The sequence below is a fragment of the Tribolium madens genome, unplaced genomic scaffold (assembly GCF_015345945.1).
Source record: "Tribolium madens isolate multiple individuals breed KSU strain unplaced genomic scaffold, Tmad_KSU_1.1 Scaffold_1;HRSCAF=32;Tcas5.2_LG8, whole genome shotgun sequence".
Taxonomy (NCBI): domain Eukaryota; kingdom Metazoa; phylum Arthropoda; class Insecta; order Coleoptera; family Tenebrionidae; genus Tribolium; species Tribolium madens.
In genome coordinates this window covers 11,217,030-11,237,094 of record NW_025400984.1, presented here as the reverse complement: position 1 = coordinate 11,237,094, position 20,065 = coordinate 11,217,030, and the positions used below count along the sequence as shown (strand labels likewise).

General features: G+C 30.2%; 4 protein-coding genes and 1 pseudogene across 4 annotated transcripts in view; 3 read left to right on the top strand and 2 right to left on the bottom strand.

The window, feature by feature from the left end:
• Positions 1-853, top strand: part of LOC123004341 (CDK5RAP1-like protein) — a 4,429-nt gene extending 3,576 nt beyond the window's left edge. Inside the window, exons 4-5 of the mRNA XM_044397563.1 lie at positions 283-526; positions 577-853. Coding sequence (XP_044253498.1) covers positions 283-526; positions 577-777 — 445 coding nt within the window. The 3' untranslated portion in view covers positions 778-853. The remainder of the gene's footprint in view (positions 1-282; positions 527-576) is intronic.
• Positions 759-16,883, bottom strand: LOC123004340 (centrosomal protein of 162 kDa). The gene is made up of 4 exons (XM_044397562.1): positions 16,201-16,883; positions 2,956-4,104; positions 2,543-2,785; positions 759-1,093 (listed from the first exon to the last, which is right to left on the bottom strand). The coding sequence occupies exons 1-4, from the start codon at positions 16,780-16,782 to the stop codon at positions 911-913; spliced, it is 2,157 nt and encodes a 718-aa protein (XP_044253497.1). The 5' UTR covers positions 16,783-16,883; the 3' UTR covers positions 759-910.
• Positions 7,008-9,602, top strand: LOC123004344 (annotated as a pseudogene).
• Positions 10,464-16,186, top strand: LOC123004342 (carboxypeptidase B-like). Its single transcript, XM_044397564.1, has 5 exons — positions 10,464-10,672; positions 10,727-10,906; positions 12,962-13,379; positions 15,590-15,833; positions 15,889-16,186. The coding sequence occupies exons 1-5, from the start codon at positions 10,483-10,485 to the stop codon at positions 16,129-16,131; spliced, it is 1,275 nt and encodes a 424-aa protein (XP_044253499.1). The 5' UTR covers positions 10,464-10,482; the 3' UTR covers positions 16,132-16,186.
• Positions 16,884-16,940: 57 nt separating the features above from the next.
• LOC123004343 (brachyurin-like) lies at positions 16,941-18,133 on the bottom strand. The gene is made up of 5 exons (XM_044397565.1): positions 18,036-18,133; positions 17,828-17,981; positions 17,622-17,779; positions 17,483-17,569; positions 16,941-17,437 (listed from the first exon to the last, which is right to left on the bottom strand). The coding sequence occupies exons 1-5, from the start codon at positions 18,103-18,105 to the stop codon at positions 17,115-17,117; spliced, it is 792 nt and encodes a 263-aa protein (XP_044253500.1). The 5' UTR covers positions 18,106-18,133; the 3' UTR covers positions 16,941-17,114.
• Between the last annotated feature and the right edge of the window lie 1,932 nt (positions 18,134-20,065).

The following is a 20,065-nucleotide window of genomic DNA, read 5'->3' as shown; positions in this document are numbered from 1 at the left end:
GACATTTAAAAAAATCCTAAAATTGTCAGCTTATATTATATTAAAAGCCATTTAATTTATTTTTTTAATTTTTGAAATCGGACCATAAATTAAAATTCTACAGTGCCTGACGTTTTTTAAAAATCACCCTGTATTAAAGAATTTGTACTTTTCTCAACCGTTTTCAGTTGAGAAAATTATTTCAAATTATTTAAATTACAAATATTTAAGATCAGAAAAAGTGTAGTATTAAACTCATGACTTTCCCAGTGGTTGAATAATATACTGTTTCTTACTTTGCAGATACAACAACGCATATTTGTTTCCCTATAGTATGCGCGAGAAAACAGCCGCACATCGCAGATACACTGATGATGTTCCAGCCGAAATAAAGCAGAAACGTCTCGAACAAATGATTAAAACGTTTCGGTTTCACGCAGAGAAACTCAATGCGGCCCAAATCGGGCGCTTACAATTGGTTTTAATCGAAGGTTTTAGTAAAAGATCGCGAAATCAATTAGCTGGTCGAAATGACCAAAATATTAAAGTAATTTTTGGGTTATTTGTGATATTTTCACTAATTTTAATCATTTTTAGGTTATTATCCCTGCCGGGGAAGTACCGCAAAAGGATGGCCGGAGTAGTAAAGAACTAGGGGCTGGGGATTACGTCGTAGTGCAAATAAACGCCGCAAATTCCCAAATACTGAAAGGAATCCCTCTATACCACACAACTTTAAGCGATTTTTATCTCGAATCTCCCGATTGTTTTGAGGATTCCTGTTATAACATGATTTAAATAATATTGTTTTATTTTTCTTTGGCATAACAATTGGAAGCAAAGTAAATTAAAAAATAAATGGAAGTACGTTGCACTCTGTAAATACGTAAAAAACACTCTTATATAAGTAAATGACTAGACTAATTGTACTTTACTTCAATGCTCGTAAAGTCGCTAAAAGTTGGTCTAGCTCGATTTTGTATCCAATTAATTGCTTCTGTCTTTCGGCACATTGTTCACAACTTCGATTAGTGACGTTCTTTTGTGCTAAACCATGAACAATCGCTCTTAACCGAAACTCGCGCTCCTCGTAGCGTTTCTCTAAAAATGCAACCTAAAAACTCACAATCAATAAAATTAACTAAAGTCTGTTTCATTTCAAACGGAAATGTCAAACAGTCTTAATGTTGGCAATGTCAAAATTTTGACATTTCACCATGAAAACAAGAAATTACTACCTAGGCTTTAGGAAATTTTTTGTTATTATGTTGCCATAAATTTGTTTAGGTTGGAGGCTATGTAGTTTATTGTGATAAACAAAAGATATTAGTAATATTTTGTAACTATTGTTAAAAATTTAACTTGTATGGATAACTCAATTGATAGTTGACCAGTGCTGCCAGGTGTAAAATATTTTTCTCCTCACTTTGGTACCGAAAAACGTGCCAACTGAGACACTAAATTCCCCACTACTGGTTAAAAATTTCAACAGTTATGGACACAGTGATGCCAGATGAGGTTAAGAGCTTGGCCCTAGATTGTAGCTTTTAAACTCCCTAGAATTACCTACAACTATTTAAAAAAATTAAAAAGTTACTATTTCATAGGCGTATTATGTTGAGGTAATATAAATACAACAAAAAATTAATAAATAATAAATTTTACTAAAAAATTAAATACAAATAAATTAAAACAAATTCAAATAAACGTGTATACTTAGATACCTACTTAATTTTTATTTATATCTATTAATTATAGAATTTATTAATTTNTTAAAACAAATTCAAATAAACGTGTATATTTAGATACCTACTTAATTTTTATCTATTTCATTAATTTTACCAAGTGCTAAACTAATATACAAAGGCGCTAAAAATTACAATAATCATATTAAAAATTTTTGAAATTGTGCCATAAGTATGAAAAAAATTATAAAATCTTGACGTTTTTGCTGAAAATGTAAAAAATCCCTAGATTATAAAAAACATTCTTTTTTCCCTTTTTGTCAAAAAATCCCTAGAACTAGGAAAAAATTCCCTAATCTGGCATCACTGTATGGACAAACTGTCACTTCTTAAAAATAAACAATTTATTATAAAAAGAAAAAATAAACCAAATTCTGTAAACAGAATAAACAAATAAAACTTTTTTAAAAAATTTAAAAACTCACATGCTTCATTTTGTATATTTTATCATTAAAAATCAAAGATTTTTTTACTGTTTCAGTATTTAGGGACTTTAGATTGTACTACATTACCAATGTTGGTAGCACGTGTTACCAGACTGGCGCAAAAAATTGAACTTAAAAAAATTGTCTTATTTTCTTTTTTGCGAAATTCCCAACATTACCCTAAAACATCCCCATATTGGGAAAAAATCCCCACACTTGTGATATTACTACTGAAAATTCTAGTTACAAACAACATGAGAAACGTAATTTTCCTAAAATTTCAAATCCTAGGTCGTAATTTCTCAGTAGTGACAAAATAAACACCAAAATTTTGACTTGGTGATTTCCGTTTAAAAAAAAAAAACCAGACTAGATAAAACACAAAAAACGCACCTTTTTTTGCAAAGCTTCAACTTCGGGGGTGTCCCCTTGCCGCCATATTTCACTCTTATCCGCCATTTGTTTTAAATGATCTCTTTCAACAGTAATAATCATCAACTCTTCTTTAGTTTTACTCAATTGACTTTGCAACGTTGAAAGCGAAACTTGTTGCAACTCAAGTTGCTCTCTTAACGGAGTAACACTCGTAATATAAGTGGCAATTTCACGTTCGTGTGCTTCTTGCAAAGCACTCAACTGGAAACAAAATATAAAAAAAAATCTATTGGCAACACTAAAAAGTTTGACAATTAAAATTTGAAAGTCAAGGTTGCCAAACTAAAATTTTTGACTCCACAATCATTTATAGCTGTGTACCATCGAGGGAATTAATATATTTTTTCTACTAATAGTAAAAAAATACTCACATCATGCAATCGCTTTGTTTTCAAGGCTTGATAATCCTCCTCAATCCGACACAATTGTTGTTTCATTTTCTCACTTTCGGCCCTCAAAACCTTCATCTCCTCCTCATCGACTGGAGTTTTAACCTGCGACGACAACTTCTCCGGATAACTTCGAAACTCCTTCAAACTCCTCAAACTCCCTTCACGCTCCTTTTGCAACTTCCTATTCGTTTTACGCAACTCATCCAATTCACGTTGCAACTTCGCAACAACTTTCTCCTTATTACTCAAATCGGTTTGCAAACCTCTTATCGTTGCAACTAAATGTGCATCTTCTTTAACCTCTGCTCGTTTAACCGATTTCTGTTCGGTTTGAACCGAAACCGTGTGAGTATCTTTTTGGGGAATTTTCGTTTCATCGGTTATAGTTTGAGTATAAACATCGAAAGTGTCATTATTTCGTCTTTTTAACTGATTTTTGAGATCATTGACGTGCAATTCAAGATCTTCAATGTGACTCTCGTATTTCAATTTCATTTGATTGAATTTCTCTTGAATATCGAGGAAAATCCTCGATGATTGTGTATCGCGATTCATTGCTTCCTCTTCGAGGATTTTAATTCGATCTTCGAGGATTTTTCTTGCAGTGAGATTCGAATCAGTGGCGTCGTTTTTCGCCGCGACGATCAATGCCGAAACCGAATCCGGATGTTTCCTTGCGATGATCCTTTCCATTTCTTTGATTTGTCGATTCAAATCTTGAATGCATTTTGCGTCTTTCTCGTTTTGTAATTTCAAACTTTTCGTTTGGAGTTTTTCAATTTCTAAAAGTTTGTTTAAATTGCTTTCGTTCTCGACCAGTTTGTCTTTCTCATTTTGTAAATTGACAATTTCGGTTTTATATTTGGTCAAATTTGTGTCTAATTCGGCGAGTTTGCGTTCGAGATTCTTATTTGAGATGAGCAAATCGTCGTAGGATTTTTTCAAAAGGCAATGTGTTTTATTAATTGTGTCGAGTTGTAATTGTAAGGCTGTGTTTATTTCTTTGGAATCTTTCAATTCTTCGAGGGTTTTCTCGAGTTCGAGGTTTATTTCGGGTGAACATAACGATTTTGCACTAAGGGCCGCTTTGGTTTGGTCGAGAAGGCTGCTGGTTTTTTGCAATTCAGCCTAGGAAAGGAGTAATTTTTTTTATTTTAGAAGAAAGTTTACGTTGTGTGGGCTGAAAATGTTACTCTTTTAACGGTAAACTTGAATCTTTAAATGCATAAACAGGTCCGACTACTAATATGCGTGCAATGACACCGTTTAAAAGGCGATACAATTTATACCATTGTTTTTTGTTTACTAATTACCAAATTTGGCAATTTAGAAACAATGTAGTGTTCATATAAGTCCATCCCATTTTTTAATAATTATTTAACAATGCCATAAGTATTATACAGTGTGAGTCAATTAATGATTCTTTTACTGAAAGTAGAAGTATTTTTTTTATTCTTTTCTCTTTTTACTTCTGACTACTACTATTTTTTTTAAATGGCAACCCACTATAAAATCTTTTTATTACAAAGACTATGATCTAAAAGTTACAACTATCTACATTTTATTCAATTCAAATCAGTTTTAATCAAAAAAAAAAAATAATTCAAGTTGTCATTTTGAAATAAAACCGCATAACTCAAAAACAAAACAAAAATTTTATTCTCCAAACAAAATCACATTTCAATAGCACGTTTCTAAAGGCAAATGATTAAAAAACCGTTTGATTCCCTACTTTTTTGTTCACCCTGTATATCTTTTTTTTTTAACTTTCTTTAAAAAAATGAAAGTGTTATTTTTACGTTGAATTAGATAGGTTGATTCACGTAACCAACAGGTCAAATTAAAAAAAAATAAAATTCTACAACTTGACTTAAATTATAGGTATGTTTGTTTTTTGTTGATATTATTTCACTTTTTTGGTGAATTTCTTTTCGAAAACTTTATGCAATATTTAATATTTTGATCATTGCGACAATTAAAAGATCTATCGAATTGATTGGCTAAAAAAAAAATTGGGGCTTCCATTGGAAAAATGTCGACGACATATCATTAGAAAAACCAAAACGTGTCAAATTTTAAATCAAGTTGAAAATTCTGTTTTTTTTATTCACCTAAGCATTTGGCTAAAACAAAAATTTATTAGTTTTATTAAGATTATTGCAAAATTTTTACCTTTTTATTACTCTTCTAATTTTATTTTAATTTTAACTTATTTTTCTTAAAACAATGTAATAAATTTTAAAGAACTAACCTCAGAGGTCATATTTCGCACCTTATTTTTCGATATTCTGCCCTATTTTGGTACAAATTTTATAAAAACTAGTAAGTTTCACGCTGAAACGGGCAAAACAGGCCAAAAAACGCATTTTGTACATTATTTTCCAATTTTCGGCTAATTTTGAAAAATTTTTTAGCAAGAATTATCAGTTTCGCGGTGAAAGACGACGAATTAGCAAAACAGTCCGCAGAAACGCATTTTCTATTTTATTTTGCAATTTTATACAAAAAGTTTGTATAAAGTTTTTACCTTTTTATTATTATTTTTTTTTTAATATGAGGACACTTTTCTGTGACTGTTTTTGCTACTTTTAATTTATTCTTTTTTAAAACAATGTAATAAATTTTAAAAAGCCAATATCAGAGATTATATTTGTTTACAATTTTTGTTGGCAAAGTTTAATTTATTCAGAAACTAAAAAAATCTCAAAAATTATGAACATTTGAATAAGTTTTTTTGCTCTTTTGCTCCCTACTTTCACCCCTATTAAAATTACCGCACAACTATATTGAAACCATCCTGTATATAAAAATAAACAATTAATTTTCCAGTTTTGTCTTTTTTTCGTTTTTATTTTATTTCCTTATATTTTTTTAATTCGCGAAAACAAATGTAGCAATACTAGAACTTTTTTTTACCTATTCAATAACTTTATTTTAAAGGAAACCATAACGGGAAAACCTACGTGACGCTGATTTATTTTAAAAATCTTTCGTTGAATTACAAAAATACCTATAATATAACTTTCTTATAACAGTTTAGTGATTTTTGAAATTGTAAAAACGCAGTTTTTAGCTCAAAGATCTGATAAAACACTCAAAAATGCAAAAATTACATCATTTTCGATATAATTCAGCTTGTTTTTAATGAAATTTTGCGAAATAATTGCGTTTCTAGCTGAAAAACGTATTAAAACGCTCACAAAATTTAAAGATAAGCAATTTTTCAGCGAAAATATCTCAAAAAACGTGCTTAAATACTCGGGAAAGGCAAAAACAACTCTATTTTTTAAATGAAAAAAACTGCTGTAACTGCGATTGCCACAAAAACTATTTTTTTGCATTTTGCACGTTTTTCAACCAGGAACTTGATTATTTCGCCAAATTTACTCAAAAATAAATCGAAAGACTACCAAATTAGAAATAGTTATATTTGTTTTTTTATGACAATTTACTTAAGTATGTCTTTTTCACATATTTTACATTTTTCAGTAAGAAGCACAATTACTTTTCCAAAATTTTGGTAAAAACAAGCCGAAAATTCGACAAATTTAGCCAAAAGTGGTGTTGTTTTTGCCTTTTCCGAGTATTTAAGTACATTTTCGGAATAAAATCCAAAAAACTCGTTTAAAGAAACTAAAAAATTATAAAATTAAATTGAAACTGATATTATTTTTTTGATTGTTTCACTAGATTGAAACAAACAAAAAAATCAACAAATTGAGACAAAAATTAAATTTTTCGAATTTTAGATAATCTACATTTGCCATTTTCGAATGTTTTTTTTAGCTAGAAACACAATTATTTTGCAAAATTCGGTAAAAACAACTCAAAAATGTCTTTTTTGAGTTTTTATTTTATTCCCTTATTTTCTTATTTCGCAAAAACAAATTTCTAACAATACTAAAACTTTTTTTAACTTCTCAATAACTTTATTTTAATGGAAATCACAACGGGAAAACCTACGTGACGCTGATTTATTTTTCGTTAAATTACAAAAATATTCTCCTATTGTTATGGTAAGGTAGCAACAAGGCAAAAAAGGTGCAATAACTGTGTTGTTGCCTCCAATTGGGTCATCATAAACAACACAAAAGCAGTGATAACCGATCTAAAATTAATTATTTTTAGACAACACGACTGTCTTAATTTCGAATTCTGTTACCATTGGGCGAAAAACTAAGACAATAAAGAAAAGAGAAATAACTTTGTATTTTTTGTAGATTTATGATTTTGATTGAGACAACGGTAACTTCCCATAACCGGGTCAATAGTTTCTATAAAATCAAGAAACATGTAAACTAGAGACATTAAAATGAAGAATCCAACTGTTCCGACTTGTCTTTACCTTATTTATTTTATCGGTGGACAAACAACTGAAAAAATCACTTATACAGGGGACCAACTATGGAAAATAACCAACAACAACACAATTCGAAATTTACTAAAAACAACTGTAAGTATTTTAATCAAGACGAGAAAAATAATCAATTGTAGATGTTGCGATATGGGGCCTCAATTCTACACAAATCGATGCAATCAAAGATAAAGTCAGAGACGAGTTTAATGGTCAAAAGTTTGAAATTTCAATTGAAGACATACAAAAAATCATCGATGAGGCAAATGCCAAACCTCCAAACCTCAAAAAATATCGTTTAACATGGAATTATTATCACAATTTTTTGCATTATTTGGAACAAAATTTTCCGAAATTGTGTTCACTTCACACAATCGGACGTTCGATTGAAAATCGACCAATCAAACTTTTGAAAATTTCTATCGAAATCGAAATAAGGGAAGGAAATCGTGCGATTTTCATCGAGGGTGGAATTCACGCCCATGAATGGATTTCATAAATCAATTTGTTTCGAATTATCAAAATGAACCATTTGGGGTGAAAAACCTAGATTGGTACATTGTACCAGTTTTGAATCCCGATGGTTATGAATGGTCCTACAATGTGGAGAGATTGTGGAGGAAAAATCGATCGAAAGTGAAAAATTGAATCGGTGTTGATCTTAATAGAAATTGGGGTTATAATTGGGGGAAAAATGGATCGTCGAATGATCCTTGTAGTAGTTTTTACAGAGGAAGGATTGGGTATATTGCAATGCATGCTTATGGACAATACATTGTTTATCCATGGGGATCCCCTAATGTGGTACTTGAAGACCACGATGAGTTGAATAGGGTGGCCACAGAGGCAGCTTTGGTAAGCAATTTTGTCTTAATTTACTAAAACTGAGTAGTTAAAACCTAAGAGTTAGATAAAAAATACTTATAATAGTTAGTAATTTTTGAAGTAGTATAGCAAAATCTTGCAAAAACGCAGTTTTTAGCTCAAAAATCTGATAAAACACTCAAAAATGAAACAAGTACATCATTATCGGCATAACTGAGCTTGTTTTTAATAAAATTTTGCGAAATAATTGCGTTTCTAGCTAAAAAAACGTACTGAAAGTAATTTTTCAGCCTGTTTCGACGAAATTTCTCAAAAAACGTGTTTAAATACTCGGATAAGGCAAAAAGAACTCCATTTTCAAAATGAAAAAACTCCTGTAACTGCGATTATAACAATAAACTTAACAAATTTTTTGCATTTTGCACGTTTTTCAACCAGAAACTTGATTATTTCGCCGAATTTTCTCAAAAATAAATCGAAAAACAACCAAATTAAAAATAGTTCTATTATTTGTTTTTTTATGACAATTTACTTAAGTATGTCTTTTTCACATATTTTATATTTTTCAGTAAGAAACACAATTACTTTACAAAATTTTGTTAAAAACAACTCAAAAATGGACCAAAAATAGTGTAATTTTTGCCCTTTTCTAGTGATTTCCTAAAACAGAGTAGTTAAAATCTAAGAGTTAGTTAAAAATACATATAATATAACTTTTTTATAACAGTTCATAAACACGCAGTTTTAAGCTCAAAAATCTGATTAAACACTCAAAAAATGCAAAAAATACATCATTTTTTGACGTAATTCAGCTTGTTTTTAACGAAATTTTGCGAAATAATTGCGTTTCCAGCTGAAAAACGAATTAAAACGCTCGAAAAAGTTAAAAATAATATAATTTTTCACTTAATTGATTGATTTTTTAGTTTGTACAAAAGCGTGCAAGCATTTTCAACCAAATTTCGTGTTTTCACGTCTTATTTTTCAGTTAATTTTGCTCAGTTAAATCAAGCGAAATAAACAAAATAACATAAATTTCAATTTATTTTTGTGATTTTTGGGCGCCTTTTGAAGAAGATCGAAATTTCTTTGGTTTTAACTCTCGGAAAAGGCAAAAACAACTCCATTTTTTTCAAATTTTGTTGAATTTTTTCCTTGTTTTTAACGAAAATTTTCAAAATAGTTACCTTTTTTTCCTGAAAAGCGTGCTAAAACGTTCAAGAATTATATAATTTTGACTTAATTTGTTGATTTTTTGGTTTCTTTTAGCGAAATCTCGCGAAAAACTTGACTTTTAGTGCAAAGACGTGCTTAAGAAAAAGCATTTTTGACCAAATTTGTGGTTTCTCGGCTTAATTTTGAAATAAATAAAATAACATCACTTTCAATTTATTTTTGTGATTTTTAGACACGATTGGACAGGCTTTGAAAAATAAATGAGCTTCTGGTTCAAAAATAAACTCGAACGAAACAAACTAAAAAATAATAATTATCGATTTTTATTTCATTTTGTTATTTTTTAGTCGGCTTAAACAATTTTAAAAGAGATGAATTACGTTTTTTTTGTTAAATTATCGTGTTCGAGGTACACTATATGATTTGCAAATATTTTATATAATTAAATCCCAATTCAATTCAATTTTTGAATTATTAAATTTTCACAATTTCTCTACTAATCAACTGGAAATCTATTTTTTGTTAGTTCAGTGGATACATCTAGTTTTTGTTACTTCGATAGAAATAATAAATTCATGTCATAACCTAAAATCCTTAAATTACACACTTTTTGCCCAAATTTCTTTTCTATTGGACTCTTAAAGTCTTAAACAAATCACTTAATTATTTCAAGTATAATTTTGTTTTTCTATCGTTTTCGTCGTGAAGACGCAAACTGTCAAAAGTGTCACTCTTGGTTATTTTTTTTGAAATTTTCATTTTTATGTATTTTTGGGCCAAATAATATAAATTAATGAAAATAACCCGTTAGTGGTTGAGAGCGTTGGCGCGTTTTAGTAAGATATAAAAAAAAAGTAACATTTTTATTTCTAATAGTAAAAAAAAATATCCCTAAACAGTTTAACCGTTTTTTCCCAAAAATGGTAAACAAGTTCAACGCTCTCAACCAATTAACTTATCGCAAAGAACCACTCGATAAAACTACAATAATATTAACGCTCCGCGACTAATTACAATATAATTAATTTTATAACAAGCATTCGACCCATAGAAAAAAAAAAAAAACAGGACGGTACCGTTCTTCACAAACCGGGTCACGCCTCATCCTCGGTATATATAAAACGATCATCGACGAATAACTTCACATTGAAATGAGGTGTTCGACGTTGATTTGTATTTTGGTGATCGGTCAAGGGTGGGCAACCCCCATTGCAAACACCACCACCGAGGGTGAAGTCGTTGTTCAAGGGAGGGTTTTGTACACGGGAAGTCAATTGTGGAAAACGCGTAATGTGAGCAAGGAACAAATCAAGGTTCTTGCAGAGTTGAGAGATGAAAATGGTAAAGTTTTGGGTGTTTTTTTTTTTGTGATTTTTTAACTGATTTTTTTTACAGAAATTTCAATGTGGGGTGGGAATTCCACCGCTCTTGATATTTTAGTCAAACCAGATGCGGTGAATCATGTCAAAGAAAAATTAAACGAGAGTGGAATTACATTTGAGGTTGTTATTGAGGATTTACAGAAGGCAATCGATGAGGAGAATCCGACTGAAATTGAGCTTGATGATCGACGAGGTAAGATTTTTTTACACAATTTATTAAATGCTGGTTTTATTTGTAAATTTCAAATGTCAATATTATTTCCAAGTAGTGTTTGCGGTTAATATTTTTATGAAATTGTGTTTTTAATTCTATCTTAAATAGCTGTAATTCATTATAATTTTTCTTACATTATCAATAATAAAAAACTAGTTAGGTATTTTTGTACCAAGGATACGAACTTTAGATAGTTGTGTTTCTCCAGGAAAAACAAGAAAATTTGAATTAACACAAATGCAAATTTCTAGATTATAAATCAAATATCTAAATAATAGTAGATTAAATCATTAGGGGTAAAAATAACAAACCACATAAAGTTTTTCACCCCGAACAACATATATTATTTAATTCGTAAACTTCTGCAAATAAATTAAAATGATGAGTAAATAAATTTATAAAAGTGACCACTTTTATGACTAAATATCGTAAGTAAAAATTTTACCTTTCAGTCATCGAGTAAAAATTCAATTTTTACGTCTTTTTACTTTTACCAATGTTATTTCTTTCTTTTTTCTTTCTCTACTTCAACAATTATCGATCATCAGAATTTGACATATTTCACTACCAACTGCACTAGTTAAATTAATAAACATTTTACTTACTTGCCAATTATAGATAAAATAATATGTCATTTGGAGTAAAAGTGAGTTATTATTATTATGTGGCTAACTGAATTATTTGTCTCACTACGTTCAACTTCGCCACATAAACTGACACTTTCACTCCTAGTAACATAATATACTATTATCGCCAAACGTCACAAAAACTGACATTTTTGTGTTTAATGACAGAAGTAAAATTTCTACTTTTATGCTTAGACATAAAAGTGTAACTTTTGCAGATAAAATTTTAAAACGGCCGCTGTATGAAACAATACTAGTTTGTACAGTGTGATTTCAATGTCTATTAGAAAAAAAAACGACATAAAAAAATGTACACATACAAGGTGTTCTCTTAATATTGCAAAAAATTGCTACGACATATTCTACATGAAACAATACTATAACAAAAACTAGAAAAAAATATCCAGTGACGTCACTGATAGTAAAAATAAAGTAATATTAAAAAAACATCCTGTATTACAGTTTTGTGTTCTTTTAACAAATCATAAATTAAACTAACATTCCCAATGAATAATTAAAATAAGTTTTATTAATTTTTTTTTTCATTAAAAAAAATTGATTTTGAAAAAAAAACAACTTGAGAGAACAAAAATTTCTTCATAGTAAGGTTAGATGTTGAAGTCAATTTACTCTAATTGATACATAAATTTCATAATTTTAATTTAATTAGAAAGAATTAATGTTTTAGGGGCTACACGTAAAACTTGACTCACCTAGTATATTTTTTAGCTCAAAAAAATAATTTCAAAAATCTCATATTATTTTATATTGTTACACCTAAACAAAATGATGACTAAATAAATTATTACATTCTTCACAAAAAATAACTTGTGTAACGTCTATTTTCCAAGAGTTTTTTCTACAATAGTAAATACAGGGTGTCAAAAAAAGATTGTAAAATATTTAAGGCGGTAATAGTGTGAACCAAAATAAACAAAAAAGTCTTAATGAACATGGTTTCGGAGATACCAAATGTGAAAATTTTTAGAATTTGTTTTGGTCCATACTATTACTTCCTGAAATATTTTACAATCTTTTTTTAATGAATTTTTAATATTTGTTGTCTAAAAAAAAAATGTCTCTTGAGTTTTGAAGATTTATCTTTTGCTTTTTTTGGCAGTTATATCAGAAAAATGTAAAACAAATAACAACAAATAATTTGCTAATAAGTGAGCAAGCTGGTAACTTTCAGTGCGAAAACTCCCCTATAAATATATCCTAGCGTGGAGAGGTCTCACATCATTGGGCAACAAACTGGAATTGTGGCCATCGGCAAATTGGGGTCCGTAACCCTATATGTATGTAATCGCATGCTACCTCTCTTTCTACAGCACCTCCCCAATATATTTCAGCACACAAACAAACAAAAAAAAACAACAAAAAACACTAAATTTCATCCCAATTCCAGGACACCGTCTCACATGGCAAGCCTATCATCGATTCTCCGACATATTAGGATATCTCGATTATTTAGCCGAAACTTATCCCGATTTATGTACCGTCCAAACCATTGGACAATCAGTCCAAGGAAATCCAATCAAACTTTTGAAAATTTCAAATGGGAATCCCGGAAATAAAGCCATTTGGATGGATGGTGGAATCCATGCAAGAGAATGGATATCTCCAGCAACAGTCACATTTATTATCAATCAATTCGTTTCGAATTTCGAATCGGAATCTTCTGCAGTACAAAACATAGATTGGTACATTACACCAGTGTTGAACCCTGATGGTTACGAATATTCACATACAAGAGATAGATTGTGGAGGAAAAACAGAAAAGGAGGAGGACAATGTGCCGGAGTGGATTTAAACAGAAACTTTGGGTAATTTTTTGACATGTTTACGTATTTTTGACAGCTATGTGTGGGAAAATAACACGAGAAAAGTTTAGACTTTCAGAACTTTTTTCCAAATAGTCAGTAAAGTGTTAAAATCGGCACTAAAGTAGTTCATTATACTACACTTTTGTGTCAGTCAGAATATGATTTGGTGAAAATTTTTGTTGATTTTTTTCTAAATGAAAAAGCTGCTAACTGCGATTACAAAAACTTTGCATTTTGCACGTTTTTCAACCAAAAAGTTGATTATTTCGCCAAATTTTCTTAAAAATAAATCGAAAAACTACAAAGTTAGTTAAAAATAGTCTTTTTCAAATATTTTACGTTTTTCAGTAAGAAATGCAAAATTTTGGTAAAATCAAGCCAAAAATTCGACAAATTTGACCAAAAATGGAGTTGTTTTTGCCTTTTCATAGTATTTGAGTGGGTTTTTGAGGTAAAATAAAAAACATTAGAAAAATTTCGTTTAAACAGAATGAAAAATTACAAAATTAAATTGAAATCATTATTTACCTGTTTCACTAGATTTAATTAAAAGATTCGTTTATTTTGCAACACCATTTCAAAACACGCATAAAAATCATAAAAATAAATTGAAATTTATGTAATTTTGTTTATTTTGTTCAATTTAATTGGTTTTTGAGAAAAATTAATCCAAAAATAAGCCGTGGAAACACGAACTTTGGTTGAAAATGCTTTTAAGCACGTTTTTGTACCAAAATTCAGGTTTATTATTTTTGAGTTTTAGACAATTTACCTTTGCCTTTTTCGAATGTTTTTTCAGCTAGAAACACAATTATTTTACCAAACTCGTTAAAAACAACTCGAAAATTTAAAAAAAAAAGTGTAATTTATGTCTTTTTCGAGTATTTAAACACGTTTTTGAGATATAAACAAAAAAAAATGGTTTAAGCCGGCTAAAAAATTACAAAATAAAATAAAAATCGATAAGTATTATTTTTTAGCTTGTTTCGCTCCAGTTTATGTTTAAACCAGAAGCTCATTTATTTTTCAAAATCTTGTACAAAAATCACAAAAATAAATTGAAACTGATGTTATTTTATTTATTTCGCTCACTTTAACTGATTTTTGAGCAAAATTAAGTCAAAATGAAGCCGAGAAACTACAAAATTTGGTCAAAAAAATGCTTTTTTTTAAGCAAGTCTTTGCACTAAAAGTCCAGTTTTTTCCGAGATTTCGCTAAAAGAAACCAAAAAATCAACACATTAAGTCAAAAATTGCATTTCTCGAGCGTTTTAGCACGCTTTTCAGGAAAAAAAGAAAAAAAAACTATTTTGCAAATTTTCGTAAAAAACAAGCAAGAAATTGAACAAAACTTGCCAAAAATAGAGTTGTTTTGACTTTTCCGGGAGTTTGAGATAAAACCAAAAAAATCTTTTTCAAAAGACGCCCAAAAATCACAAAAATAAATTGAAAATTATGTTATTTGGTTTATTTCGCTTGATTTAACTGGTTTTTGAGCAAAATCGACTTAAAAATAAGACGTGAAAACGAGAAATTTGGTTAAAAATGCTTGCACGCTTTTGTACAACCTAAAAAATCAATCAAAAAGTGAAAAATTATATAATTTTTTTAATTTTTCGAGCGTTTTAGTACGTTTTTCAGCTAGAAACGCAAATCATGTTTAATAATAACAAAAAAATAATGTTATTTTGTTTATTTCGCTCAATTTTACTAATTTTTGAGCAAAATTAAGTCAAAATAAACCGAGACACCACAAAATTTATCTGAAAGTGCTTTTTTTAAGCATGTCTTTAAAGTTTTAACACACTTTTCAGTAAGAAACGTAATTATTTTGCAAATTTTCGTTAAAAACAACAACATATGCCAAAAATGGAGTTGCTTTTGCTTTTTCGGAAAATTTCGTAGAAACAAGCTGAAAAATTACTTGCTCATTTTTTAATTTTTCGAGCGTTTTAGTCCGTTTTTCAGCTAGAAACCCAATTATTTCGCAAAACAAGCGGAAAAATGACATAATTAGATCGAAAATGATATAATTTTTGCATTTTTTTTGAGTGTTTTAGCAGATTTTTAATCTGAAAATTGCGTTTTTTGCGGATTTTGCAAATAATTTCGTTATAAAAAAGTTAAGTTTTAACTACTCAAAGCACTCGGCTTCGCTTCGTGTTTCAACAAGAAAACTAATTAATTTATAATTTTTCAATCATTTTAAGGTACCGTTGGGGCGGCCGCGGCTCATCCAAGAACCCCTGCACCGAAACCTTCGGGGGCTCAGGCCCCTTTTCCGAACCTGAAACTTCAGCCGTTCGAAATTTCATCCAAGGCAATGGTGCCAACTGGAAAGCCTACATTTCCTTCCACTCATACGGACAATACATTCTATACCCGTGGGGCTACGACAGAGTCGTGCCCCCCGACTACAAAGACTTGGAAAATGTTGCAAGAAAAGTGGCTTCGGTAAATCCCCCACACACACAAAAATCACACAAAATTAATCGAAATTTTAATACAGGCGATAAGAACGACCGGGGGATCACATTATACCTTCGGCCCGGCGGCTAACACTCTATATCCGGCCTCGGGGGGCTCCGATGATTGGGCCAAAGGCAGCGCCAAATTCAAATATTCCTACACGATTGAATTGCGAGATAATGGAAGATATGGGTTTGTGCTTCCGGCGGCTTATATTCAACCCACCGCAACTGAAGCTTTAGCTGCGGTGAGGGTGATTGCAGAAGCAGCTGCAGCTGCTTAAATTATTTATTTAAATTTTATTTTAATTAAAAAATAAATAAACAAAAACGCTTAAACGATTAAAACTCACCCTAACAAGTCGAATGTCCTCTCTTAGTTGCTTGTTATCCTCCTGGAGCGTCTTTATCAAGTCTTCTTGTATTTCTTGGTCTTTTTCCTCGTTATTTTCTTCATTTTTCTCAGGGGACTGCATTTTACTCTCGTCGCTGAAGTCCTCACTATACGTCTCGCTTTCGCTCTCGTCGTTCGGAAGGGGGCTCACGCTCCTGGGTGTGGGTGTCGAGTTCTTGCTCAAATCTGTGATGTTTTGGGACGTTTTCGAGCGTTGACTCAACTGCTCGAAGCTTTTCGAACTTTCCATGTAGATCTTCTCCGCCTCCCGCATAATGTCGTCGATGCTGCGCTCCCCTGTGGAGCGCTCGAAGGGCCCCAAGGGGCTTTGGGCGGCCACTCTGTTGATCTCCTCGATTATGCTCCCGACGTCTTCGTGGTTGCTGTTGAGGATGTTTTGCTCTTTTTCCAGGAATTCGGCGAGGGAGTTTGAGATTTCCAAGTCGAGTTTGGGGATTGTGAGGTTATTGGCGTTTTCTTCTTTGGTGGTGGTGTTGGGGGTTTTCAACCACCAGAATGAAGGGGCGGATTTCGTTTCCATGATTTTATTGATTATGCGAAGTGTTAACGAGTAGTTTGGTGTGAAAAACGATTTAACAAGTTTTAATTTCGGTTGTTTACACTTTTTGACAGATGACAGATGTTTTGGTCACAAAACGAAAAATGTAGATGGCGCAACAAAAACACATTATTGTGGGCAATTTTTAACTTGATTTTTAATTCTAATTTTATTTAAAATCAATACTATCACACAGTTAGGAATTTTAATTAATTGTTGTGTGACAAAACTGTAATTATTGTATTTTGTTTTTTGTAACTCTATGGTTTCAATCGACAAAAGTTTTACTGGTTGCATACAACACAAATTTTTTTTTATTTGCAAGGGACTCCTACACCAGTTTTATTTTTAATCCAGTCTAAATAGGATGCTGTTCTTGTATATCCTGCAGGGAAATTTTTTTCGCACCCGTTTTCTCCTATAAAACTGAAGATACCGACATGTTTTGGGTCAGTGTCAGCATTGATAATTAAGGGGGCTCCACCGTCGTTAATACAAGGACCTTTTGCAAGACTTGAGTCGTGTGTGCAAAGCACAGTTGAAGTAACAATGTCACGACCAAAAACTTCTGCACATTCTGTATTTTTGATAGTCGAGACATTTACATATTGTAAAATCGGAGTAATGTTAATGTTATCTACAATTTTTTAATTAAAAATTAAATTTTTGTATAAAATTTTACCATTATTAGAGTGTCCCCAACCAGCAATTGTAACGTTAACTCCGTCCCCTATGACGTCTTCACTCAAACATATAGCTTTAGTGGTTTCTAAAACAATTCATTTTTAATTGAGTTATTTCAAATTTCGTTCTAATATCACCATCAAAAATTACACGTGACTCGAGTTCCACCAATCCAACATCATTTTGTTGAGTATTATTATCAAAATCTTCATGAACTATGTGACTTTTAGTCTTTATTGTATTTGCATTGTTACCTAAATCATTAGTTCCATAAATTACAGTCATGCGTTTAACTCTATAAATAAAAAATAATAATTTTGGTACTTTTTAACTTTTTACTAACTTATTGATACACGAAGCAGAAGTGAGAACCCAATTATTGCTGATAAAAGCACCACTACAGAAAATAGAATCGTTTTCTGTTGTTTCCAACATTAACTCCACCTGCCACGGAAATTGACCCTTTTGGGCGTCATTGCCATTAATTACCTCAATTTCTGTATAAACAATTAGTGTAATAAGAAGAAAAAGTACATTTTTTACCATTTTACCGTTTTTGGGGCAAATTTTGCCTTCAGAGAAAAACACTAGAGACATAATCAATGCTCCATAAAAGAACATTTTGCACTAACACGTTTCTTATCACTTTTCAATCAAAAACTTAACTTAATCTTATCTTGAAAAGTACAGCTTTAAAAAAGTAATTTTAATTAAAAAAACATCATTATAAACAATTTCTTTTACAAGACTTGAGTCCATAACCATAAATATTTAAACATTCTGAATTTTTGATAGTGAAAACATTTACGTATTGTAGAATATCAGTCATGTTTTTTTTATCGGAATCTACAATTTTTTGATTAGTTATATCGAGAGATCAAGGTAATTTGTAATCGAGTCATCTTTGGATTCGAAAACGTATGTCTGTTTTTGAACTAACTGCAAGTGAAACGTCAAATAAAATGACAATTCTAAAGGTAAAACGGCAACGTATAATAATTGGAAATAAAGTTTATATTTTAATGCTGGTGGGGGTAGTGTGAATCAAGAACCCGACATGACCTCCGTCTGTTTTTGACATTTGACAGTTTCTGACATTTTGGTACTAAAGTCAAAAATTTTGGCATCTCTCTGGCATTAGGATTTTTATAGGGTTTGAATCACGATGATATTAGAGCCTCAAAACAGTTTTTCTCATTAAAAATGAAGGTAAATGATTAAAAAAACGCTAATTGGTTCCATATTTTTTGTTCACTTGGTATATTATGTAAGAATCATCAGTTTTTAATCGGAAATCATACATCTCACTGAGATTGAAATAAATTTTTGTCATGTTTCAGTTATAAAAACTCATCTTATGAAAGATAGTAATAAAATTATTAAGTAAAATTATTAAATTTATTCTCACCTGGGGATGATCACTTTGTGGTTAAAACGCGTCGTGTTAAAAATAAAAATTTGGTGTGGCGAGTTAATTTGTGTTTTTGTTCATCATTCCCAAACTAAGAGAATCCAAGAAGAAGTATAAAATTACTTATATAATAATAATAATAAACCGTTTTTATTTGACTTGTAAATATAACCTGGAAGGCGAAGTCTAGCAAACGCTATTTAACTTAACAAAAATAACTAATAAAATGTACAAAAATTGCACTGTACTAAAACTAAAAATACGAAAGACTACTTACCAAAAAAGCAAAATTTTTAATAAAAAAAAACAACAAGAAAATAGCAATGTTGGAAAGAAATTAAATATGAATTTAATTTTTTTGCGAAAATTGTTCACCGAAAGTTTTCTTTAAACAAATGACATGTATTGTAGAAGAGACAACTTTCAAGTATTTTTTCAAAAATTGTTCTTTAAGGTTGTTTAATTTTTTAAAGAAAATTGCTAAAGATTGTAGTGATTTTGCTTACTCTGTTTAATTTAAATTTAGTGGACAAAACGACATTTTCCTATTATCAATCGAAAAGTTACGAAATGGATTTATGTTTTTCGCTAATCTTTGCTATCAAAAATCTAGAAAGAACTGTTTTTACAAATCTGCGTTGTTTTGCTACTTTCAGCAATTTTTTAAACATCTTATTAAAGCGAAAAAATAAAAAAACATTCTGTTAAATTTTAGTTAAGCATTTCCAGTTTGCAATTGATTGTTTTCACACTTGTATTGTCTAATATTGTTTTTGAATTTTCTTTATTTTCAATAAATTGATTTATTAAGTATTTGAGCTACTTTTTTGCAAATATTGACCCAAAATTATTATCATTCTGAATCCAGTCGCGCAACTTGAGATAAGATAACGATCAGAAACTAGATTAACAAAAACAACACCACTTTTAAATTGTAAAAGTGATAAAAAAGTGTGAGACCAAAATGTGGTTTCTGACGCACTGATTGTCATTATTATTACAATTAGTTTGGTCTTTAAGGTTGTTCAAAATTGTAGTAATTTTTGCTTGCTTTGTTTAATAAATTCAGTGAAAAAAAAACGTTTAAATTTAAATAAATGATTAAAACAATAAAAATTAAAAAATTGGTTACGATTTTACCAAGAATCAGTTTGTTTCATTTAATTTTGG